Source organism: Erpetoichthys calabaricus, chromosome 13, assembly GCF_900747795.2.
Source record: "Erpetoichthys calabaricus chromosome 13, fErpCal1.3, whole genome shotgun sequence".
NCBI lineage: Eukaryota > Metazoa > Chordata > Cladistia > Polypteriformes > Polypteridae > Erpetoichthys > Erpetoichthys calabaricus.
This window is the reverse complement of record NC_041406.2, coordinates 132,077,734-132,103,450: the sequence shown is the minus strand read 5'-3', so window position 1 is coordinate 132,103,450 and position 25,717 is coordinate 132,077,734. Positions and strand designations below refer to the sequence as shown.

The window sequence follows — 25,717 nt, the reverse complement described above, 5'->3', positions numbered from 1 at the left end:
CAGCTAGTGGGTGGCTTTTCCCCTGTCGGTCACCATGAAGATAAATACAGTAGTACTAGGGTGTTGTACCGTGTTAGCCATTATGAATGTAGAGAAAAACCAAGCAAAATGACACCTTTTATTGGCTAACTAAAAAGATTACAATATGCAAGCTTTCGAGGCAACTCAGGCCCCTTCTTCAGGCAAGATAAATACAGGAATTCTATTTAGATGACACTCACAAAAATGAGAAAAAGGCATGCCTGCACTTTAAAGGGCTATTAGCTTTTAAGGTTTGTGCCTTGTGATTATGCCCTTACTTGTGAAGAGCTTGTGAATGTTTCCCCTCTAGAGCTTTGGATTCATCCATATCAAGATACAGTGTATACTTGGCTTAACTGCCACCTTGATGTCAACAGGTGCTGCTTTTCGTTAATCGTGCAAGGAATAGCATATAATGTTAAATTGCAGAGTATAATTTCCTTTTACATCCCCAGTTTTGTGATTTTTCTCTGTTTATGTATAGTGATTTTACTTGTATTATATATTTTGTTTTGACAGTTTTATTTTGCCATATTTTTTTTCTTTGCATGCACTTTTCTCCACATGCTTTTGTCTCATCTATACTTGTCAGTGCATGCTAGAATTACAATTCTCATGAGCAAACTGTCACCACAAAATATCCAAATACACTGATAATATCATAAAGAGTATCAGAGTTCTATAATGTATAAGACAAAGAAAAGTATAAGTGAACAGAAGGAGTTTATCATTTAGTAAGAGATCTAAAATGCCCAGTAAGAGTTATAAGTTTTATTGTTTTGTGTTCCCATCCAGACATCCATTTATTAAAACCTGTAAGTCAATATTCTTGAAGCTAGAGTCTATACTGACAATACAAGTGGATGCAAGTCAGGAACTAAGTCTATTGAATAAAGGGCAACATCCAATGCATAACACACTGACTTATACCAGGCCAAGTTAAAATTGTCAATGAACTTTTCCTACACAGGTCTGTGACACAGGACAATGCTAAGGAATTGAGGCAAACCCTACATAGACACACGTCATTGGGCGCAAGCATGATTTGATCTTTTGCTCTGCACAAGTGAGGCTGTGTCAGCCTCAGTGTACATCTGCTAAAGGAAAAAGAAGTGAAGAATAATTAGTTCTACCTTATAAAAAGCTAAACAGTTAGGCATGCAACTTTTAGGCTATTGAAATAAAATCAACATATAACTCTTCTACGCGGTGGTGTGCTGGGGAGGCAGCATTAAGAAGAAAGACGCCTCACGCCTGGACAAACTGGTGAGGAAGGCAGGCTCTGTTGTTGGCATGGAGCTGGACAGTTTGACATCTGTGGCAGAGCGATGGGCGTTCAGCAGGCTCCTATCAATTATGGAGAATCCACTACATCCACTGAACAGTGTCATCTCCAGACAGGAGCAGCTTCAGCGACAGACTGCTGTCACTGTCCTGCTCCACTGACAGACTGAGAAGATCGTTCCTCCCCCAAACTATGCGACTCTTCAATTCTATCTATCTATCTATCTATCTATCTATCTATCTATCTATCTATCTATCTATCTATCTATCTATCTATCTATCTATCTATCTATCTATCTATCTATCTATCTATCTATCTATCTATCTATCTATCTATCTATCTATCTATCTATCTACTGCATATGTAATGAGTTACTTCATAAGCAGTGCACAGAATATTACTTATACAGGAATAAAATTGAGCTTATTACATTAGGGGCTGTTTTCAGAGGTCTTCTATCTAAATGAAATTGTTGCTTTATTGATTACTTGCCAAATAATTATTGTAAGAGAGGTGGAATTTGGACTTAAAGCCACACTAATACATATAAATGTGTATTTATGCTATAGTTGTGTTACTATAAACAGCATCTAACTCATAAATGTAAATGAGCTTAATAAGAATACCTTGAATTTAAAAAAAATTAAACAGATATTTTTGTATGTTAATGTGTTACATTTACTATGAAATGGTTTATGTACTATATCAGGAAACTAGTTTATTTAATGTTCTCATTCATCCCTGACTTCATCTTGAATTTTAATTGCTAAAAATTCAAGAGTGTTCCCCTCGACTTTCTTGTATACTGAGATAGAGGAAAAGGTCATCAGAACAACTTGCAGTTGCGCAATATTCATCAAATATCAAATGTCTTTGTTTTTCATCATAACTAATTGATAATATGGATACACAATCATTTATCTCTATTTATAATCAAACTTTATATTAAAATTATATTTTCACACTTAGGGAGGTTGAAAACTGTGGTGGAATTTTTTCATGATTACATATGCATTACCTAGATTATGTGCAATGTAAAAATTGTCAACTGAAAACATAGAAAAGGTGTTAGCATTATATAATATTTGTTGCAATAAATTGATATAGGTAAAACTGCATTTAGCCATATTTAATTATGATAATGATGGTGGAAATAAAAAATAAATCATAAAATTAAATGTATTACCAGGAACATAACGGGGATGTAGCTACTTATTGTTCCCATTACAATATTTATATTTACATGGCACGTTCAATGTTTACATGTTATTGTTAAACTGATGATGTATAAATTAAAATAAAATTAATAATAGTTATTGAAAGAATATGCGTTATATTGAATACAGTTTTTAATATTGTGTACACATTTATATTTCCAGATACAAAAAAACTGGATGGTTGTTAAAATAAAACACTACATCCAGTTGAGTCATTTTTCTCAAATTTCATATCTGTTTGCTTTTTATCATTATAAATATCTATACAAAATTTGAATCATCTTTCTGTAATTATAACCATAGTTTAGTTGAAAATTTGTGACAGTATTCCATTAAATTAATACTTTCGGTTGTCGATAAGTGGCCCAAAAGTTGATAGGATTCCTTATTTCTGATATAAAGCAGGTGTACAAAATCTCATTGACCTAGGTCAAAGCATTTTCAAGTTATCATGTTTACACACAGACAAACAGACAGACATAATTTTAAAAATGGTATTGTCGGACTCAGGGAGGTCTAAAACATCGAGATTCATCAAAATCTCAAGGTTGAATTTTTCATGATTCCTATACTTACGCTATACTATGTATATGAGAAATTAAAAATGGTAATAGTTGCGCTATTATTGTTGACAAGACAAAAATCACTTTTATTATGATAAGACTCGGTTCTTCATTCTTACCTCACAAGGGAACCTTCAGGATCAATGGCATGGACACGGAGAATAACACTCCCTACTGTAATGTTCTCCAAGACCACCTTGTGGTAAAATGAGCTATCAAACTCTGGAGCTTCATTGACATTATTCACACCAATGGCAAGATACATTGAAGAGTTTGAGTTATAATCAATTCCAAAAACCAGTGGTTCAGGATTTCTGGCATCAATCCTTAAATGGTAAAGGGACACCTTCTCAAAGTTAAGGTGCTAAGAAAGAAGAAAAAGTAAAGAAATGTGAGTTAGTTTCTGTTTTTGTATATTTTTTTGGGAAAGTGATACATTTATAAATTTTGTATTATATTGTCATGTGAGTAAGAAACATAAACATAATGTGCTAAACATGCCATTATTCATTCATTCTTGCTTACAACTCTGGTTTTCTTATGCATAGTTTTGTTTTTATGCAATTAGTTTCCCCTTGGAGACTGTATATGTATACAAATAAGCCATTTTAATGTTCAAAACTCATAATATTGAACTGCCTTTTAATCAATATATAAAATAAGAAAACAGACTGAAGAAAAGAACTCATAGTGTGAACTGTGTAAGTCAACATTGATTAACCTGCCAGCCATAAGCACGTCTGAGTAAATTTTTTGACAATTATTTAAACAGAGTCTCTTTAAACTTTTAAACTCTGGACTCCCCAATTCCATGTTAAATACACTCTCTATATATTTTTAAACAACTACTATACATTGATTTTAATTTCTGTATTTTTACTGACTTGAACTTTATATCTTTAAGATCATTCTTTTAGAATCATAAAAAGACTGTTAATTTATTAGACCTAGGTTAATTAGGATTGGAATGGACAGACAGCTACAGAAAGGCAAACACTGATTGGTTATTCTTGCAATCATTGTTAATTCAGCATGAAGTTAGGCCTTTATCTTTGGGTGCATGCTAAGCAGATCAGAAGATAGGAAGGCAGGCAGAGCAGAACAGGAGAGAGAAAAGCAAGGAGAGCAGAGAAAACTAAGAAATTCACAAGGACCTTTGCAGACTGAGCACCAACTCTGCACCCAGACTTTAAAGACTCATCTTCCATCACTTTAATTTTCTGTATAAGTGAAAGTATATTGTTAAGAGCACCTGCTGTGGGTGTTTGTCCTATTCCCACAAGGGTTAGCAGCTGAGTAGAGACGTCTTTCACTCAAAGCAGCATGGTGACCGGGCACCTGCTTTAGTGATTGGCACAGGTTTATCTCATATCTGAAGACAACCATTTTGCCTGCTTGTGCACAGCCAGTAAGTCTCTTTGCTTGAGACAGCTGTCCATGTACAGGTAAAGCTGTACATATGGGGCACTATAAAGCAGATACCAAATACTCACATAACCATTATACTTAACTGTAACTGTAGCATAGGTGAACCAAAATAACAAACATAGGAATCTTTATAATACTATATTCAAGGTATAATGATAAGAGCACCTGGTGTGGGTAATTGCCATATTTCTACAAGGGTTAGCAGCTGAGGAAAAGACGTTTTCCAATAGAGGGAGCACGGTGAGCAGGCACTTTCTTTGGTGATTGGCACAGGTGTAGCTCAACTGTTTGGTCTGCTTATGCTAAGTTAATAAGTCACTTGGCTTAAAGCAGCTGTCTACGTCCAATTAAGACTGTACACAGGGGCCTCTATAAAGCAGCAAAAGGCAAAATTTCACAATAATACAGGGAAAAATAAAGTTATCTGTTTCTGTATCTAATTACAATGCAATTGATGAGGGGTGAGACAGACAGAGAACAACATACGAGGGTTGTTTCATAAGTTTTGAGACTCGGTCACTTGCCGTCATCGGAGGCGGACGAAATATTTTTCTATTGTTCTACAATCCTTTCACATCTTCTAATAAATTTTTGGCCCACCCAGCTACAGATGGGGATGAGAAAACGAGCTCGAAGTGGGGTCCAAAAGGTTGCCTTCCTCCACTGAAAGCCAAGCGCCAAAGGTCAGCCAAGAGGACCATGTTTGCCATCTTTTTTGGCTACAAAAAAATTATTGCTTCAGTTCCATGTCCTGAATGCACGACGATGAACTCTGATGTCTACACAACCCTGTGCCTTCCAGAAGTTTTCAAAAATCTCACTAGAGGTCGCCCTGATCGCACCTTGAAAAACTTCATCCTTCACCATGACAACGTGCCGCCTCACAAGTCAAACAAAACTGTTGAGTTCCTCGCCAAATCTGGGATTGAAGTCCTTCATCCGCCCCCTTATTCACCAGATTTGGCACCCTGTGACTTCTGGCTGTTCCCGACGGTGAAGAAGGAGCTGAAAGGAATGGATTTTGAAGACAGGGACAGCCTCATTTCTGCGGTGGAAGAGTAGCTTGACCAACTGACTGAACCTGATTTTCGTCACTGTTTTGATCGTTGGATTTATCGCATGAAAAGGTGCATTGAAATCGGGGGAGAGTATGTTGAACAGCACTGAAGTGTTGCCAAATGACAAGGTTATGTGAGTAAAAATTTTCTTTGGAATTGACCAAACCATGTTGGATCTATTTAAAAAAGTCTCAAAACTTATGAAACAACCCTCGTATATGACATGGAGTAAGCAGCATAAATTGATGTTCCATGCTGGCATTTGATTACAACCAGCTTGATCATGTATTAATGTTTGAATCAAGCAGTAGCATATACTGTATTTTAAATGGTCAGTGCAGTCTTTATCCCGTTTCAGAAGAACAACAATTAAAGTCATATTTATTGAAGGGTTCAATCTGGATGTAGAGTTAATCAATTTGAACATTTGGCAGATAGGGGCTGACAATTGCTTCCAGAAAGCTGACGAGAGTTTGGGGACAAAAATTCTGGACCTGGAGATCCAACAGAACTTATAAAGGCCTCCTACTCCAAGAGCTTCGAGATGGGCAAATTCTTCATAAATGAGTGGATATTTGTGGTAACAGATGGAGGAAGAAAGCAGTTTAGCATTTATTAGAGTGGGAGATCAATATGTAACTGAGTCCTGAAAGATAATGACAAAAAGGAACATTCCCTGGTTGGTGGATAATAAGTCAAAAAGAATCATTTAAGCTCTAAATTACTCACAAAAGTACATAGACAGTGAGTAGATGCAGTGGCACAGCAGCCTTGGAGTGGAGAGGATATTTCCAACAATGGGTCTGTGAATTAATTGACATTCATGCCAGTGACAGCTTGCTTCCTTGATATTTGAGAATTTCATTGGTAAGGCTCTGGGGGGAAAAAAGAACTGCTATATGGTGTTGGGACATATACTGAAATAAAGGCAATTTTCCTGATGCCAACATTGGGAAAAAAAGATAACAAAGCCTGCACTTGGAGGCAAACCTTGAGTCATAAACCCTCAGATGGTCAGCACACCAGACAAGAGTGGCAGCATTATGTTTTGGAGCTTAGTCTGAGGATACAATCAAGAAATTGCACCATCTAGAGGCAATGTGATGTACAGTAATCCCTCCTCCATCGCGGGGGTTGCGTTCCAGAGCCACCCGCGAAATAAGAAAATCCGCGAAGTAGAAACCATATGTTTATATGGTTATTTTTATATTGTCATGCTTGGGTCACAGATTTGCGCAGAAACACAGGAGGTTGTAGAGAGACAGGAACGTTATTCAAACACTGCAAACAAACATTTGTCTCTTTTTCAAAAGTTTAAACTGTGCTCCATGACAAGACAGAGATGGCAGTTCAGTCTCACAATTAAAAGAATGCAAACATATCTTCCTCTTCAAAGGAGCAAACAAATCAATAGGGCTGTTTGGCTTTTAAGTATGCGAAGCACAAAGCTGTTGAAGGCGGCAGCTCACACCCCCTCCGTCAGGAGCAGAGAGAGAGAAAGAGAGAGAGACAGATAAAAAAATCAATACGTGCCCTTCGTGCTTTTAAGTATGCGAAGCACCGTGCAGCATAGTTAAAAGCTGCACACAGAAGGTAGCAACGTGAAGATAATCTTTCAGCATTTTTAGACGAGCGTCTGTATCGTCTAGGTGTGCGAACAGCCCCCCTGCTCACACCCCCTACGTCAGGATCACAGATAGTCAGCGCAAGAGAGAGAGAGAAAGAAAAGTAAGTTGGGTAGCTTCTCAGCCATCTGCCAATAGCGTCCCTTGTATGAAATCAACTGGGCAAACCAACTGAGGAAGCATGTACCAGAAATTAAAAGACCCATTGTCCGCAGAAACCCGTGAAGCAGCGAAAAATCCGCGATATATATTTAAATATGCTTACATATAAAATCTGCGATAGAGTGAAGCTGCAAAAGGCGAAGCGCGATATAGCGAGGGATTACTGTACATCACATTTTAGTAAGTATGTTTATTAAAGAGATGCAATAGTTATGAATGACTGAAATAAGAAATCAACAACATCTCTCAAGACTAGACATGTTGTTCTTCCCAACAGGCATGCTTCCAGTGAGCATGTGTCTGTGAGACTGAAAGCTATAAGGATAAAGGTTTATGATATAATCCAGGTGAAAAAACAAACCAAAGGCTGTTTCAGTGCACCCCATATTATTTCTTTGGACTGTATTAAAGTAAGCAAATGATTAGGAACAACTATACTCACTTACTCAGTTTCAATCTATTAATATTATTGAGGGCTGCAGGGAGAACCTTTAGCTAGGCTGACAAGGCCACCTTCAATTCTCAGCAAAATAAAACAACACCCATTGGGAAACTACATGGATATCAGAGAAATATAATGCCCCTGTGTGTCCTGGGTCTGCCCTGGGTCTCCGAGTGGGTCATGCCTTGTAGTCCTTCAGGGGATGTACCTTGGGGCATCTTAACTACATACCTAAACCATCTCAGTTGTCTCCTCTTGATTAAGCAAAGCAGGGTTTGTACTCTGAGATCCTTTCATATTGAAGAGCTCTTCCGCTTGTCACAGTGAGCAAGTCTAGAAATGCTGTGTAGGAACTTCATTTCACTCTTGATCTCATTTTTTCAGTTACTGCCCAGGGGTCATGACTATTTTGTCAGGAGTTAAATGTTCTCCTGACAGTGTTACCCCTGGCATATTGGTCTAAGTGAAAGGGCCAGACCCAAACAAAGCCGAAAAGAAACAACCTTGCTCAGCACACAGTCCAACTCTTGGAGCCAGGTCTGGTAGTGGTTTTCTTGCAAGCACCTACTGGCCAGAAGATCCACATAGTCTAGTCACAGACAGTTTGAAAATGCTCCATACCAAAAAGTAAAGATGAGAATCTGGTATGACAGATCCAGGCATGCTAGACCTTGCCAATTGGAAAAAGTATACTAAAGTGTGTTTAAAAAAAAAAAAAACTTCAGATGTAAATAATTCTGTTTTATTTGTTTTATGTAATTGAGCATTCCAAACAAAAAATACTGACATACTAAGAAGTAAAGGGGAATTGCTGCACCTTGTTTATCTTCACATATCCTTCATTAGTTTCTTCATCTGTGTCAACAATAAACATGCCAGTGGGGTCTCCCTCAGCAACTTTATATATGATTTTCCAGCTACCTGTTCCTGGATCATCTGCATCAGTGGCGCGAATTTTACACATGAGGGTTCCAATTGCTGCATCTTCTGATATATTGAGTGGAGGGTACTGGAAAGTAAATATGAAAAATGAATATGTTGTTAAGTACACTAATTTTTCAAGATTTGCTCAAATTACCTTTTACATTTACTGGCTCATATGGCATGTTTGTGAAGGACAACTGAACGTCACTGTGCTAGAAAAAACCTCAGCTACACCAGAGAGTAGATAACACCCTTTTCCAGCTTGCTTCAAGTACTTTAACAGATGTGTATACGTAAGTGCACGTGTGATAATTTGTCAGTAACGCACAACACACAGTTACAAAAGGTTACAGCAAACTATAACTTGAAAAAACACAAACAAGCAGGCAGAGACTGTGAGCATGTTACAATTCAGGAACAAAACGGCGTGCATGTGCAATAGTCTTGTGGGCCGTGTCTTGCCTAGGTACAGTCACAGCATTAAATTAGTCAGCTTTTTATTATGTTTAAATATACATTAATCTAATAATCAAACAAATATTTTCTAGGGCATAGAATGGATTTGAAAAGCCATCATTTGGAGAAGAGAACTCATTTCAGCCTTCATTAATTTCAGTCATTTCAGAAGATTTATTATTTTCTGCGTCGAACTGGACAGATGCTCTTATTTTATTAATTTGGCAATTATTCCTTAAAATCCTTAATTGTAATTTATTGATTTATACAACATATAGACAAATGCTCATACCATACAACTATACAGTATTACTAACGTACTTGGATCTCACTAGGTCTGCATGATTAAACAATGTGGATGTGTTAAAAACAACTTACCATTTATTAGTCTGCATCATTTAAAAATATCTGGAGTTTAAATCAGAGTTATCTTCAGAGCTCCAGAAGGGTAAGAACTACCAACTTCAACCAGGAGAGGGTGCCAACATTAATGCATCTCTCCTCTCTGTCCACTGTCCAACAGCTTCAGGACAGAAAGAAACGTGACATAACTTCTGCCTCAATCTCCCATCCCTTCCGGGCAGACAATAAAAGGGGACCATGGCTGCTGGAAGTCAGGCAGGAGACCAATTATACCACTTAGATGTTCTCTTTATCACCTTGTTCTGACAGCATTGTTGAATTTTGAACTCTTGTGTGCCTTTTTATTTACTTAAATTTAATTTTGACAGTATTAAACTAGGTTGCCATCACACACCCCAGCACTCTTCTGTGAACCCATGTTTTCTTGTTACAGTGTATACTAGACATCAATGTGGCTCCCTTTGGAGTGTAAGCCAATTATTTAAATTCTTAATTTTCTTGCAAACAACATTAACTAAGACAGGCAAATGAAAGCATTGCTAGAAATTATTATTTGTTGTTGTTTTGAACCATTAATCTTCTGATATATTATAAAGTATTGATATTTGCTCCCAGGCAAGTATTGAAAACTTGCTTATTTATTTATGAGTCAGTCAGTCAGTCATTATCCAACCCGCTATATCGTAACACAGGGTCAATGGGGTCTGCTGGAGCCAATCCCAGCCAGCACAGGGCACAAGGCAGGAACAAACCCCAGGCAGGGCACCAGCCCACCGCAGGGCACACACACACACACACACCAAGCACACACCAGGAACAATTTAGGATCGGCAATGCACCCAACCTGCATGTCTTTGGACAGTGGGAGGAAACCCACGCAGACACAGGGAGAATATGCAAACTCCACGCAGGGAGGACCCGGGAAGCGAACCCAGGTCTCCTTACTGCGAGGCATTATTTATTTATTTGGTTATTTATTTTTAAGTAGCAATTTACACAATTTATCACATGGTGAATCAACATTTTTAAATATAAATATAGTAGCACTATTTCTTACATTCTAACAAGACCTTACTTGCTAATGAAATTTTGTTTACTCCATACATCATTATTTATAATTTATTTATCTGGCTAACACCTTTTTCCAAGGTGACATACAACATTTATGATACAATTAGTTACATTTATTTTGGTTTTCCAATTGGAGCTCAGGCAGGTAAAGTGATTTCCTCAGAGACACACAGTTTCAGTAATAGGATTTGAATCCACAACCTTGGGGTTTGAAGTCCAAAGCCTTAACCTCTATACCACACTGCCTGCATTCTTATTATTATTCCATTCAATTATTATATTACACTATGTAATGAAATGTCCATGGAAGCAAAGGGTAGCCCAATTAATACAAACAAAAAATAGCCTGAATTAAAGAATCAGCTTAAATACTTGAAAGTTATGTAAGGTTTATTAGTGTTGAGGGCATACAAATATGTCAGAACCACAATAAAAAGGGCAAGGCTCTCCAAAATTACGTTTGTGCATGAAAATTATAGGGTAGAGTATGGGGCAATAGTAAGACCCAGTTCATGAAAGGGTGTGGAAGCAGACCTTGGCCTTGTGCATCTAGAGGAGCAGGAACTGCAAATAAACCACTTTTTTTAGATCCCATAACATGGTTAATATCAGGTAAGCAATCTCAAAATTGCCTCAATCATTACTAGTGAATAAACCACACAGGCTTAATCAAGTTACACGATGAGCATTCATAAGGTATGAAAAATCTAAGTTATGAAGTATACCTTGGAATAAAGAAGTCAGTGTTAAGATGCTGAATGAAATGTACCTATCTTAATTCAACAGTCACTTCATGTGTTTCATGACACATTTATTCATTATATTTTATTTCAAAAGAAACAAATGGGTAAATTACCTGCTGTTTGTCAAATACAGGAATCTTGTTGTTTATATCAATGACTTTGATGGTAACGCTGCAATTAGTGCTGAATCCTGAAATAAAACATTTTAAACCAACTTTTAATTTATTTTTCATTTTACATGAAACACAAAAGTGTACAAGAGAACTTTGAACACCTGAATGACTGCTTTCTATCCAGCAAGTCAGTGGAAAATATTTCTCCATTTAAGAATCCAACTAAACTGAAAGGAGTTTTTCCAGAAAGAGTTATACCTATTTGATAGTATCTTTTAAAAAATATTTCTTGTCCTAAACTCAGCCTCTTTCTTTTCCTAGTAAGGATTATTTATAGTTTCAGTCTGTTTAATTAATTTAAGCGGCAGTCATATCTTCCAAGAATATGGGGAGCAGGAGTATATATATTGAGTAAAAGGCAGGAATGAATCCAGGACACTTTTTTGTGGTAACTGTTTCATTCAATACCTCTTAAGTGTGTAGATGTTTTGTCTGAAGGTAAAAAGCCTTAAGCCAACGTGAATTATCAGTGTTGAACTTATTTCCAGGTGTATTTATTTCTTTGTCTGCAACACAGATCATTTTTATTCATCCACAAAAAAAACATTTCCTCCTTTATTAAGGCAAATCATCAATTCAACAAGAGAAAAAGAGTAATCTACAGTAAGTACTAAATTAACACTATAATTGGAGGAGTGACTAAGTCATAAGAAGAAAAAATGATAATTTACAGTAATATAGGACATAGCCTAAAGTGATGAATGTGGTCAAATACAGGTAAAAAAACAACAGTAAGTCATATAGCAGTCATTCAATTAAAAACAATGAAGTAGAATGAACAATCTGAGAATGTAGATTACAATATATCTATTTAACCTTGAAGATATTAATGTCAAAAGATGAGCATATTAGGCTTTTTTGAGTGAATGTAGATAGTGTGCGAGTGTGCCAGGCACTAGACTGGTAGCATGACCAAGTTTCCTTCGTACCTTGCACTCTGTTTTACTAGGACACAACACAAGCCCAGAACTGGTAAATCAGTGTTTCTCAAACTTTGTGGTGCTGCAACCCACTTTTTCCTATTTAAATGTTGTCGCAAACCACAGAGTAAGGGAGGGCCTCTTGTGAATGGAGCTCAATATGGAGCTCAATCGTCACACCGTCTCAGAATTGAGCATGATCATTGGAGTGACCCACTAGCATTATAAACAATAGCAACTCCCAATCCAGTGGTTGAGAAACACTGTCAGGTAAATGATTCTGATCATTTCTAATTTCAGTTAGTTTAAGACACTTTCAATTGGCTTTTGTTCTGAGCAGTAATAAATATATATTTTTTTGTATTCCAAGAACATGGACAATACAATATATTTACTAAAAACAGATGTAACGTAACAAGAAGTCCTTTCTCACTCAAACATTGCAATCTTTATCAAGTTAGTGATGTTAATTGATTCATGTTGAAACTATGAGTGCTAACAAAAACACATAAAACATAGCACAAATCCTGGTCTGGGCATTCAAAATATTACAACCCCTTCTTTGTTAGTAGCTACTATTACATAACTGACAAGTAATTTAAATGTATTTAACTCTCCCCAAATTAAATGCATTGCAGCCCATATTCTTTTTAATCTAAGCATAACAGAATTTCTAGTGATAAGATATTTAATAATGTCTATGGTAGTGGGTCCAAAACAATGTTTTTAATTTACAGTAATCATTGTTGCATTTGTTGCATACCTTTTAAAGAGACTATTGTAACATAAAAAATGACCACTGCAGACTGGGTGAAGCATCTACAGGGATAGGGTTGGTTGGGGGGGTGTTTTGGAGGAGATGGTGTTGTCTCTCATTAATTGATTGTACAGTAGGTCAGCACACATAGTGGTAATTAAGGCGATTCAACACGGATTCATTTAAAATTGCCACAAATCATGATGCCATATTAAACCAAACTCTAAAACTAGATCTGCCTCATCATAAAATGGATTTTGAATTAAATGTCTACTAACAGGAAAGAGTTAAAACTGCAGATTACTTTTACTTACTCAAACTATGTAACCTCAGTCATTCTTTTTCTATCATCTTCTGATGATGTAAGTGACTGGCTTACATTTAGAAAAAAATCGTACTTCATTCAGGTTCTTTTTAGCTTGCCTATAATGCATATTTTCCCTTTTTCCTCTCCACTCTTTTTATCATTTGTGCAAACAACATTGCGCAAAAAGCACATAACACTAAATGCACTGCACAACCATTTTTGTTTTGAAAAGTCTTGCTTCCTGAAAAGTTTTTGCTGATTGTGACAGGTACCTACTGGGTATGCACAAATATAGTAAAATATTTACTGCATCATGTAGGAACTCTGAGAAATAGACATTTATATATTTACTGACAATAAAATATTTAGTCACGTTTATGTTTCGCATAAGCTATTAAATTCAACAGAATTAAAAGTGTTTTGCTCCTGATTTACTTTTGTATACAATGTCTGGTGCATCACGTTGCAGTGTCAAACAGTAGTCAGCAAGCATTTACAGACTCCAGTTGCCCTGGTATCGTTTCTCCATTGTAGCAATGTCCTGGTGAAACCTTTCACAGATTTGCGGGGAAGAAGTCCAAGTGTGAGTGGAGGAAATGAATCTTGAGTGACATGTTGCACTTCATTGTCTTGTATGCTTTGAGAAGTTTGTCTACCAGCTGAATGTAGTTTGGGGCTCTGTAATTGCCCGGAATATTGTCAACAATGTCTTTGAAGGCTTTCTAGACAATTTTTTCCGGCCAAACTAACAGATCTTCAAACTGATTGTCACTCATAACATGTCTGATATGGAGGTCAACAAAAATGCCCTCTTTGATATTGGCGTCAGTTATTCTTGGGAACATCTGTCTTAAATAATGAAAACCTTCGCCTTCCTTGTTCAGTGCTTTCACGAAATTCTTCATGAGTCCCGGTTTTATGTGAAGAGGAGGCAAAAATATCTTTGCCTGGTCGACAAGTGATTCATGTGCCACATTTTTCTGTCCTGGAACTAACTTTTTACGGAGTGGCCAGTTCTGTCGAGAATAGTTCGACTCTTTGGCATGACTGTCCCATTCACAGATGAAACAACAGTACTTTGTGCAGTCCTAGTAACAGAGCAACAACTTTAAGATCTCCACAGATATTCCAGTTGTACCTGCTATACTGGACATGCTTCAGCAACAGTTCCATATTCTCATATGCTTCTTTCATGTGTGCTGCATAGCCAACAGGTACCGAAGGATAAATGTTGCCATTGTGTAGTAGAACAGCTTTCAGGCTTAACATTGACAAATCAATGAAGAGACCCCACTCTTCCGGGTTGTGATCACAACCCAAGGCTGAGAACAGTCCTTCAATGTCACAACAGAAACAGAGACAGTCAACTTGTGCAAAAATTTGGTTATAAACACAGAAATTTTTATACCTGGTGACAGCAAACATCATTCCTGCAGTCTCAAACCCAGCAGCTTGGCTTTTGCTTTTGACAGACCCAAATCTCTGACTAAATCGTTCAATTCGGACTGTGTTATCAGATGTGGATCGCCTGATGAGCACGGTCCAAAATCCGGGTCAATGTCACTGTCAGTACCCTGCATTGCAGTTTCTTCATCTGGTTCGTCTAAGGTCCAGCCCTCTGGTGGTTTTGGAATTGGAAGATTGTTGTCATGTGGCATGGGTCTCATTGCTGAAGGCAGATTAGGATATTCAATTGACTTCTTGTTTTTGACAGAGAAACCAGACACATTAGTCAAACAGAAGTAACAGTCTGTCACATGATCTTTCTGTTCTCGCCATATCATCGGAATAGCAAACGGCATTGTCTTTCGAGTGCCTCTGAGCCAGGCTCTCAGACTGACAGCACATGTCGCACAGCAAATGTGAGGTGCCCATTCCTTGTCTTGATCACCAATTTTGCAGTCAAAATACAGATGATAAGCTTTCTTCACAAGAGCAGTCATCCAACGTCTCTGAGGTGCAAGTGTATATTCGCCACAGATATAGCAGAATGTATCGTGGCTGTTATGACATTGACAAGACATATCGCCCGACACCAAAACATCTATAGCATCAAGCTTACGTACTGTTATATTACTACAGATACTATACTGATACTATACATACACACTGACTATCTGTATTAACCAAATGAGCAGGATCGGTGTATGCAATCCACCATTATAGTATGCTAAGGCAGCTTCAAGCTCGTTCAGACCTGCCCAGGATGTCAGCTTCCACAGGAACAGCTTCCACCCTGGCTTGATTCCATGCCTGGATATGCCCAGGCTGCACAAACCGTTGTTGATAAGTCACTTATGGGAGTGAACATGTTTGGATACAAATATAAGAAAAAGTCATGACAAAACTGAAACAGTACATGATGGGTAAATTTTGATGTGATATTCGTGATCAGCACCCAAAAATCTATAAGAAACACCCAACAGTGTTCAAGAAGCAAAAATTTTGTTGTGCAGTGATGTTGGTTGGTTGGTATTATGATCACCATGTAATGTCTGATGTGCAGGTGTATAATGGCACTGGTGTTTAATAAATGTAAGGTATTGATAAAAAATATGTCAGTTTATTTCAGATTTATATTCTTGTATACACAGAATTCCATTCATATATGCCTGCTAGACCAACAAGCACAACCATGCCACCACTGCTCGACAACTTATGAAAAACATAATATCAGAAAATACTGCAATGGTGCTGACAAGTTGCATCAAGCTAGGGATGAGCCACCATCAGTATGAGCTTACAGTACATTCTGTCACGCAAATAAGCTTCAAAGCCAGTTTCAGGAAAACAGCAAGCCTGCTAAAGACACACAAAGAGTTCCAACTATTACAGTAACAGCGAGTAATCCTTTTAATGATAGTGAGCTACCCAAAAGAGCAATGTAAAGAGTGAGAAACCATGGGCATTATCACTGGGAAGTACCGCAGTGGCGTGGCACTATACAATATAATATGTAATAATAAGCAAAAGAGCCAAATTTCCCTTTGTTTACAATTTTGCAAGATTTACACAAAAATTTATTTTATATGTGATTTTTTCAATCACAAAACACACTAGAAAAAGTTTTTTGGAGGCTTTCTGGCAAGTGGAAAGAAAGACACATTGCTGCTTAAGGGTTTAGTAATGCAATACAGCCAACTGCTGGACCTGTCATTTTCTCTGAAAAGTTTCCAGAGGAAAATAAACAGGGAAATAGCATATTTTTGGAAATACAATATGGCTAAAGATCAACCTACGATGAGAGAAAAAATGTTCTGTTAAACCAAAACTGCAATCCAGCAAGACAATTAAAATGTTTCCAAGGACTTGAGGGGAAAAAATACCTGTAGTCTTCCCATTCAAACTATCAGCCACAGCGCTCTCCTGCTGCCTGTCGTCATACAAAATTATAAGGAAACACCATTCTTCTTGGCTCAATGGTGTCACAACTCTTTTTCAGAACTGAATCAAATTCAATTTGCCCAAATTGCTGGCTCATCTAAGGGCCGGCCAAAGCCTTTATGAGACCCTAAGCAGAACAAGATTTGCCCCCCACCGCCCATGCCAAAACTACTATTATCAATGCTTGATCATTCACACACCTACTATAAATATAACACACCCATTATCACTTTTATTAGTTGTTGCTGTTGCTTACATTATACCAATGTCAGCCTGGCATGTTTTCACCCTTCTGTGGTTTTTAATCTTAAAAGGTAGTAGACTCACCAAAGTGGTCTTGTGTCAATGTGCACTTTAATATTCAAAGTGTAACGTCCCTAACTCAGTCCTCATGCTCCCCTAGACAGTTCAACTTTTTGTTTGATCCTAACTGCCAGCACACCTGAACCAGCTGTTCAGTATTACTGAATGCTTGGCTCTGTTGTAGAGGGGAGTTAGAACAGAGCAAAAAGTTGGACTGTGTGGGAGGGCCTGAGGGCTGGGATGAAAATCCCTATCCAAAGAGATACAGTACTTTGAGTACAGCACAGTGATAAGTTGTATACTGACTGTGGTGTGTTGAAAAGTAACCAAATAAACCAGTAGGCCATGCATTTACTGTAAATATGTTAAACACTTTAATTGCTTTTTGTTAAAATTTTTTCAACATGTAAAAGTGTAGAACAAATATCAATTTCAAATGAAATAAAATAAAATAACTTATTTTAACAAATAAATTGAATAAATGCTTAAATAGTAACATAAAATGAAAAGATGAACCTGTAACAACATTACAATAATTGTTCAAGAATAAAATATAAAGCTGAATAATAATGAAAACTATGTACAGATGTGCAAAGAAATTCCAAGTAAAATTTAAGCCATTTAATTCTTTTATTCTTTTTTTCAGATATTCTTATTTCTTCCTCTGACTATCTACCTCAGTATTACACATTCACCTTAGAATCTCTCTTTTCTGGCTTTCCTGGAGGCAAAGTTATTTATGACATCATTATAAGAGATCTGACGGCCAGCTTTTTTTTATGATGCTTAAGATTATAAAGCTCTATCTGTCATTTTTCTCCATTTCTTTGTCATGTGGCCACAATGCTTCACTGCACGATGATAACACATGGTATAATTAATGAGATTTTGGATAAATCTCATGGCTTAAATCCGAGTGACATGGATCCATGCCAGAATACAACATGTCAAGATTTATACATCACACTTTTTGTCCGACACCATGCAGAATTACATATATTTTAAATTTAAAATGCATCAATTTTCCTGTATAATCCGGGTAAATTGCATCATTTTTAATGAATTTATAAACCTTTCTGAAAACATGCCTTTACTTTGTCATTTTAGGCAACCGAGTGTAGATTGATTGGCAACAATGGCAGTTTAACCATTTAAAATTAAGTGTACACCACAATAAGTTGTATTAAAAGTGAAAAGGTCTGATTACTGTCTGAATCACTGTATGTATATATAACAAGCCCAAAACATGACAGATACTATAAGAGTTTTGCCACACATTTATTATGTTTAAGTACTTTCTGAAGTTGAAGAATTCTGCATCAGGAGTTAGTTACTTTTCTAAATTTTAAATCTATCACTTACCTGTGGGTTCCCCATCCATGTCAGAGACTCTCACTTTTAACTTATATTCAGACACAATTTTCTTCTGGAAGTTGTCATTGGATATCTGGATATTCGCAGAATATGGATCAATCATGAACATCCTAGCATTAGGCTGATCTGGTTCCTGGTCTAGGAGTTCATACTTAAGGAAAGAGTTCTCTTTTTTTCTATCCATGTCTGTGGCTTGAAGGATGCCTATTTGATTTCCTTAAAAAATAATGGAAATCAGATAATAAGAATAAATTAAAAGTAGAAATGTCTTAATGCTTTAATTTATGGAAAGGCCGTTGGTCCAGCTGACATACCTATGGAAGCATGGAGGTCTCTAGGAGAGGTGGCAGTGGAGTTTTTAACCAGATTGTTTAATGGAATCTTGGAAAGTGAGAGGATGCCTGAGGAGTGGAGAAGAAGTGCACTGGTGCAGATATTTAAGAATAAGGGGGATGTGCAGGACTGCAGTAACTACAGGAGAATAAAATTGATGAGCCACAGCATGAAGTTATGGGAAAGAGCAGCAGTATGGTTTCATGCCAAGAAAGAGCACCACAGATGCAATGTTTGCTCGGAGGATGTTGATGGAGAAGTTTAGAGAAGACCAGAAGGAGCTGCATTGCGTCTTTGTGGACCTGGAGAAAGCATATGACAGGGTGCCTCAAGAGGAGCTGTGGTATTGTATGAGGAAGTCGGGAGTGGCAGAGAAGTACATAAGAGTTGTACAGGATATGTACGAGGGGAAGTGTGAAAGTGGTGAGGTCTGTGGTAGGAGTGACAGATGCATTCAAGATGGAGGTGGGAATACATCAGGGATCGGCTCTGAACCCTTTCTTATGTGCAATGCTGATGGACAGGTTGATAGACAATATTAGACAGGAGTCCCTGTGGACTCTGATGTTTGCTGATGACATTGTGATCTGTAGCAATAGTAGGGAGCAGGTTCAGGAGACGCTGGAGAGTTGGAGATATGCTCTAGAGAGGAGAGGAATGAAGATCAACAGGAACAAGACATAATACATGTGTGTAAATGAGAGGGAGGTCAGTGTAATGGTGAGGATGCAGGGAGTACAGTTGGCGAAGGTGGATGAGTTTAAATACTTGTGATCAGCAGAAAGGAGTAATGGGGATTGTGGAAGAGAGGTGAAAAAGAGATTGCAGGCAGGGTGGAATGGGTGGAGAAGAGTGTCAGGTGTAATTTGTTACAGACAGGTATAAGCAAGAGTGAAAGGGAAGGTCTACAGGACGGTAGTGAGACCAGCTATGTTATATGGGTTGGAGACGGTGGCACACACCAGAAAGCAGGAGACAGAGCTGGAGGTAGCAGAGCTAAAGATGCTAAGATTCGCACTGGGTGTGACGTGGATGGATAGGATTAGAAATTAGTACATTAGAGGGTCAGCTCATGTTGGACGATTGGGAGACAAAGTCAGAGAGGTGAGATTGTATTTGTTTGGACATGTGCAGAGGAGAGATGCTGGGTATATTGGGAGAAGGATGTTAAGGATAGAACTGCCAGGGAAGAGGAAAAGAGGAAGGCCTAAGCAAAGGTTTATGGATGTGGTGAGAGAGGACATGCAGGTGATGGGCGTAACAGAACAAGATGCAGAGGACAGAAAGATATGGAAGAAAATGATCCACTGTGGCAACCCCTAATGGGAGCAGCCGAAAGAAGAAGAAGAAATGCCTACAATTTATATTTAAATGTTATCAACTGTTAAACTCCATTCTTATTACATTTTTTGCTTTCTGATTTCAAGTGATTTCAAGTAAAGAGCTAGTAACACTCTAATATATGATTTTTGCCATGTCACTTATTGTACCATTATGATAAAAACACATACTGTATGTTAGCTAAGAAAGGGCCATGTGGAAATAGCCACAATAAAAAATGTTGACATAGGCAATATGACAGCTGGCTGCCTAACACTAGAATCCCTGAACCCTATGAAAATATTCTTAATGCCAGGCCACCTTAAATTCCCTCACACCACTTCATCAGCACCTTTGTTTACACTAGAATTACCAAAGCCTACGAAAAAACTCGCAAATCCAACCCACCTTAAATCCCTTGGCACCTCTCCGTCAGTGACTTTTGTCTTGTAAATGTGCCGATCAAGACAAAAAGCAAGCAGCCTACTATTCCATCCCCCCACTGCCGCAGAACGTGCACAAAGTTCTCCCAGCTCATGCCTTGATTATCTGGGAGTGAAGTGCTGGAGTTTTAGAGTGGAAGTAATAGATTGTTATTTGGAACACATGCATTTCATGTGTGTTCCGTTTCTACAATAATCTGTGTAAACACATTGTTAAAAGAGAAACGTCTTTCATATTTTAGTAATAAATGACAAAATGTAGGCATAAACTATATAATATGTGAAGCCTGAAGTCCAAAGATCATATAAACACTTTCACAAAAGGTCCAAGGATGATACAACAGTTTCCTTGGCGCAGCCGTAAGAATTGCTGACTTGTAATCAAGAGTCCCCAGGTTCGTTCCTCACTGCCTCCTATATTTACCGTTTTGAGTAGTGAGCTGCTCTTATTGTTAATATTATACAATAAACACATACATTCAGTTTGCGTCTGTAACAGCCAGTGTACATTTATAGTACTTGTAAAAGTTAGCGTGTTTTTTTTTTTTTCACTTTTATTCTTTATAGTCATGATCAAGATACATACTACTGTCGCCCCAGGGATCTGACGCTGTTAGTTTTTATTTGAAACTGGGAATAACTGTAGATGTGAGTGGTGCTTTGAGACAATGGAACTGGACATTCTCTGATCTGGATGGATAAAAGCTGACACACAAACGCTGGTGAATCTGCCTTATTCATATCTCACAGTCACTTGATTTTTTTTTTGTTCAGTTTTATTGAGTGTTCCTGCTCACGCTGAATTAGTATGCACCTTAGGGTCCATGATGTCAAAGCCGCACTGACAAAAAATACAGAGACATAGTTATATATGATATTTGGAATTATTCATTTTATGACCTGTATAGTACATTTCGGAAAACATTGTGGCACGGATGCAACATTATTCATATTATTCATATTCATTTGCATAACATCTTCTGGTTGTAATCAGTGACCGCGCTTTTTTTTTTTGCCCCCATCTTGCCAGTCTCCACATGTTGCTGTATGGTGGCATTTCTTTTGTACTCCAGGACACACAGAGGAAAGAATAGTACAGTGAGGTCAGTTCAGAGCTATATGCAATCATCAAATTCAAATATTAACAGTTCACAAACACGCAAGGACCGTCCTTCCTACATTTATGACATGTGTACCTATTGCAATGTACACACTTCTGTTTTAACAATGTGTTTACACAAATTTTTGTAGAAACGGAACACACATGAAATGCATGTGTTCCAAATAATGATCTATTATTTCCACTGTAAAACTCCAGCACTTCACTCCCAGATAATCAAGGCATGAGCTGGGAGAACTTTGTGCATGTTCTGTGGCGGTAGGAAGATGGAATAGTAGGCTGCTTGCTACTTGTCTTGTTCGGCACATTTACAAGACAAAAGACACTGATGGAGAGGTGCGAAGGGATTTAAGGTGGGTTGGATTTATGAGTTTTTTCGTAGGCTTTGGTAATTCTAGTGAGCAAATCTGTCAATCAGCATAAGCAAGCAGCCTGCTCACCCATCTCCCAGCGGGGTAGCTGAAGTCAGGCACAAAATTGTCACAGTGTTGACGTGAAATGTATAATATGTGAAGACTGAAGTCCAAATATTAAATCGACACTTTCACAAAAAGTATAACAAAACAAGTGCGCTTTTATTCAAAAATATAAACAAAGAAAAAGAAATTATTCAATTTACATATTACTGTCAATGTGTAAAAACCAAAGACAAAATATCAATAGACACAAAGTAAACATATCAGCTTAACCGGTGCAGAGGTAAGAACTGTTGTCCCATAATCAGGAGATTATGGGTTTGATCCCGGGTCCTCCCTGCATTTATCATTTTGAGTTGTGAGCTGCGATTATTGTTACTACTATATAATAAAAACATACATTTGATTTGAGTTTGTAACAGCCAGTATAAATTTATGGTACTTGTAAAAGATATCGCTGAAAGGATATAAGCAGATACACAAATGCTGGTGAATCATTTCTTCTTGCTATCTTATTGTCACATTAATTTTTTTTATTCAGTTTTATTCTTGAATATAAGCACCCTTGTTTCATTATACCTTTGTAAAAGTGTTTATTTTATATTCCAGTAACCACTTGAATTACATCAAATCTGTCTCTACCTGTCTTTCGCATGCACACACACACATATACAGTGCATCCGGAAAGTATTCACAGCGCATCACTTTTTCCACATTTTGTTATGTTACAGCCTTATTCCAAAATGGATTAAATTCATTTTTTCCCTCAGAATTCTACACACAACACCCCATAATGACAACATGAAAAAAGTTTACTTGAGATTTTTGCAAATTTATTAAAAATAAAAAAACTGGGAAATCACAAGTATTCACAGCCTTTGCTCAATACTTTGTCGATGCACCTTTGGCAGCAATTACAGCCTCAAGTCTTTTTGAATATGATGCCACAAGCTTTGCACACCTATCCTTGGCCAGTTTCGCCCATTCCTCTTTGCAGCACCTCTCAAGCTCCATCAGGTTAGATGGGAAGAGTCGGTGCACAGCCATTTTAAGATCTCTCCAGAGATGTTCAATCGGATTCAAGTCTGGGCTCTGGCTGGGCCACTCAAGGACATTCACAGAGTTGTCCTGAAGCCACTCCTTTGATACCTTGGCTGTGTACATAGGGTCGTTGTCCTGCTGAAAGATGAACCGTCGCCCTTGTCTTAGGTCAAGAGTGCTCTGGAGCAGGTTTTCATCCAGGATGTCTCTGTACATTGCTGCAGTCATCTTTCCCTTTATCCTGACTAGTCTCCCAGTTCCTGCCGCTGAAAAACATCCCCACAGCATGATGCTGCCACCACCATGCTTCACTGTAGGGATGGTATTGGCCTGGTGATGAGCGGTGCCTGGTTTCCTCCAAACGTGATGCCTGGCATTCACACCAAAGAGTTCAATCTTTGTCTCATCAGACCAGAGAATTTTCTTTCTCATGGTCTGAGAGTCCTTCAGGTGCCTTTTGGCAAGGAGTGGCTTCCGTCTGGCCACTCTACCATAAAGGCCTGATTGGTGGATTGATGCAGAGATGGTTGTCCTTCTGGAAGGTTCTCCTCTCTCCACAGAGGACCTCTGGAGCTCTGACAGAGTGACTATCGGGTTCTTGGTCACCTCCCTGACTAAGGCCCTTCTCCCCCGATCGCTCAGTTTAGATGGCCGGCCAGCTCTAGGAAGAGTCCTGGTGGTTATGAGTTTCTTCCACTTACGGATGATGGAGGCCACTGTCCTCATTGGGACCTTCAAAGCAGCAGAAATTTTTCTGTAACCTTCCCCAGATTTGTGCCTCGAGACAATCCTGTCTCGGAGGTCTACAGACAGTTCCTTTGACTTCATGCTTGGTTTGTGCTCTGACATGAACTGTCAACTGTGGGACCTTATATAGACAGGTGTGTGCCTTTCCAAATCATGTCCAATCAACTGAATTTACCACAGGTGGACTCCAATTAAGCTGCAGAAACATCTCAAGGATGATTAGGGGAGACAGGATGCACCAGAGCTCAATTTTGAGCTTCATGGCAAAGGCTGTGAATACTTATGTATATGTGCTTTCTCAATTTTTTTATTTTTAATAAATTTGCAAAAATCTCAAGTAAACTTTTTTCACGTCATTATGGGGTGTCGTGTGTAGAATTCTGAGGAAAAAAATGAATTTAATCCATTTTGGAATAAGGCTGTAACATAACAAAATGTGGAAAAAGTGATGTGCTGTGAATACTTTCTGGATGCACTGTATATGTGACATTTTGAATAAATCACTTTATGACCTGAATAGTACATATCAGAACATTTGGGCACTGATGCAATATTATATTCATTCACATACCTTCATGTGGTTGTAGTCTGTGATTGTGTTTTTTTTTCCAATCTTGCCCAACCTCCACGTTTTGGTGCATGGTACTTAGAATGCAGACAGACTTCTTTTTGGGCACACCGTCAGAATGACACTGTCAGATCTAAATACTAGTGTAGAGAATTGCTTGCATACTGAAGTGACTTTAGCCATAGGTGGAGGTTCCCATCACACTTTATTTATGGTGCCAAGTAGAGTGGTGTAGCGGTGCAGCAGTCTATTAGCCAGCAAAAGTGATGTGAAGAAGTTGGCTGTTGTTACGGTTCTGCCTTTGTCTGGGAATGGCTCCTTAAGCTTTATGACCACAGTCTCAGAAAGTCTTTCTCCTGTGGAACAACTGTACTTTGTATCCAAATCTGCCACAATCCAAAACTTTATGCCAAATTTGTTAGACTCGTTTGAGATGTATTGCAAAAAAGGACAACAGACCTTGGTAAGAAACATATTAATTTTGATGAGCAAATGTTGTCCTGGTTTGTAACTCAAAACAAAGTTCTCAACAAAGCATTACCAGATGTCTGAGATTTCAGTTAATCTGTCGTTTTTCACATGTTTTACACGGGTGTCCTTGTTGTCAAAGCACAAGTATCGCATGATAGTCTAATTGTGGGTCACTGGGCATAGTATCTTTGATTGCCGGTACAAGAAATAGTTCTGACCAGGCATCAACCACAGCACCAAATGTGGTCATTGCTGCTCTTGTGAAAAGAATGGAGATAAACACCATCAACTCAGAGAGGGAGAGGCAAGTTCATTATACCACGTCTTTATTTGAAAACGTGAACATGTGAATTTGAATGTGAGTGTGAATTTCCCCTTGGGATTAATAAAGTATCTATCTATCTATGACTGGATGGAATCCACAACTTCGATTATGAGACAGCAGTTCTTACCTCTACACAAGCCAAGCAGACGTGTTTACATTCTATCAACTGATATTTGTGCTTCGGTTTTTACACATTGACAGCAACATGTAAATTGACCAATTTCTTTTTCTTTGATTATATTCTTGGATAAAGGCACACTTGTTTTGTTATACCTTTTGTGAAAGTGTTTATTTGATATTTGGATTTCTGTCTTCACATCAACATTTTGTCATTATTACTATAACATGAAAAAAGTT

General features: G+C 37.9%; 1 protein-coding gene across 1 annotated transcript in view; it reads right to left on the bottom strand.

The window, feature by feature from the left end:
• cdh17 (cadherin 17, LI cadherin (liver-intestine)) overlaps positions 1-25,717 on the bottom strand; it is a 129,444-nt gene that overhangs the window by 29,542 nt on the left and 74,185 nt on the right. The window contains exons 10-13 of the mRNA XM_028817752.2: positions 18,565-18,792; positions 11,472-11,548; positions 8,619-8,810; positions 3,206-3,450 (exon numbers count right to left, since the gene is read on the bottom strand). Of these exons, the coding sequence (XP_028673585.1) occupies positions 3,206-3,450; positions 8,619-8,810; positions 11,472-11,548; positions 18,565-18,792 (742 nt within the window). The remainder of the gene's footprint in view (positions 1-3,205; positions 3,451-8,618; positions 8,811-11,471; positions 11,549-18,564; positions 18,793-25,717) is intronic.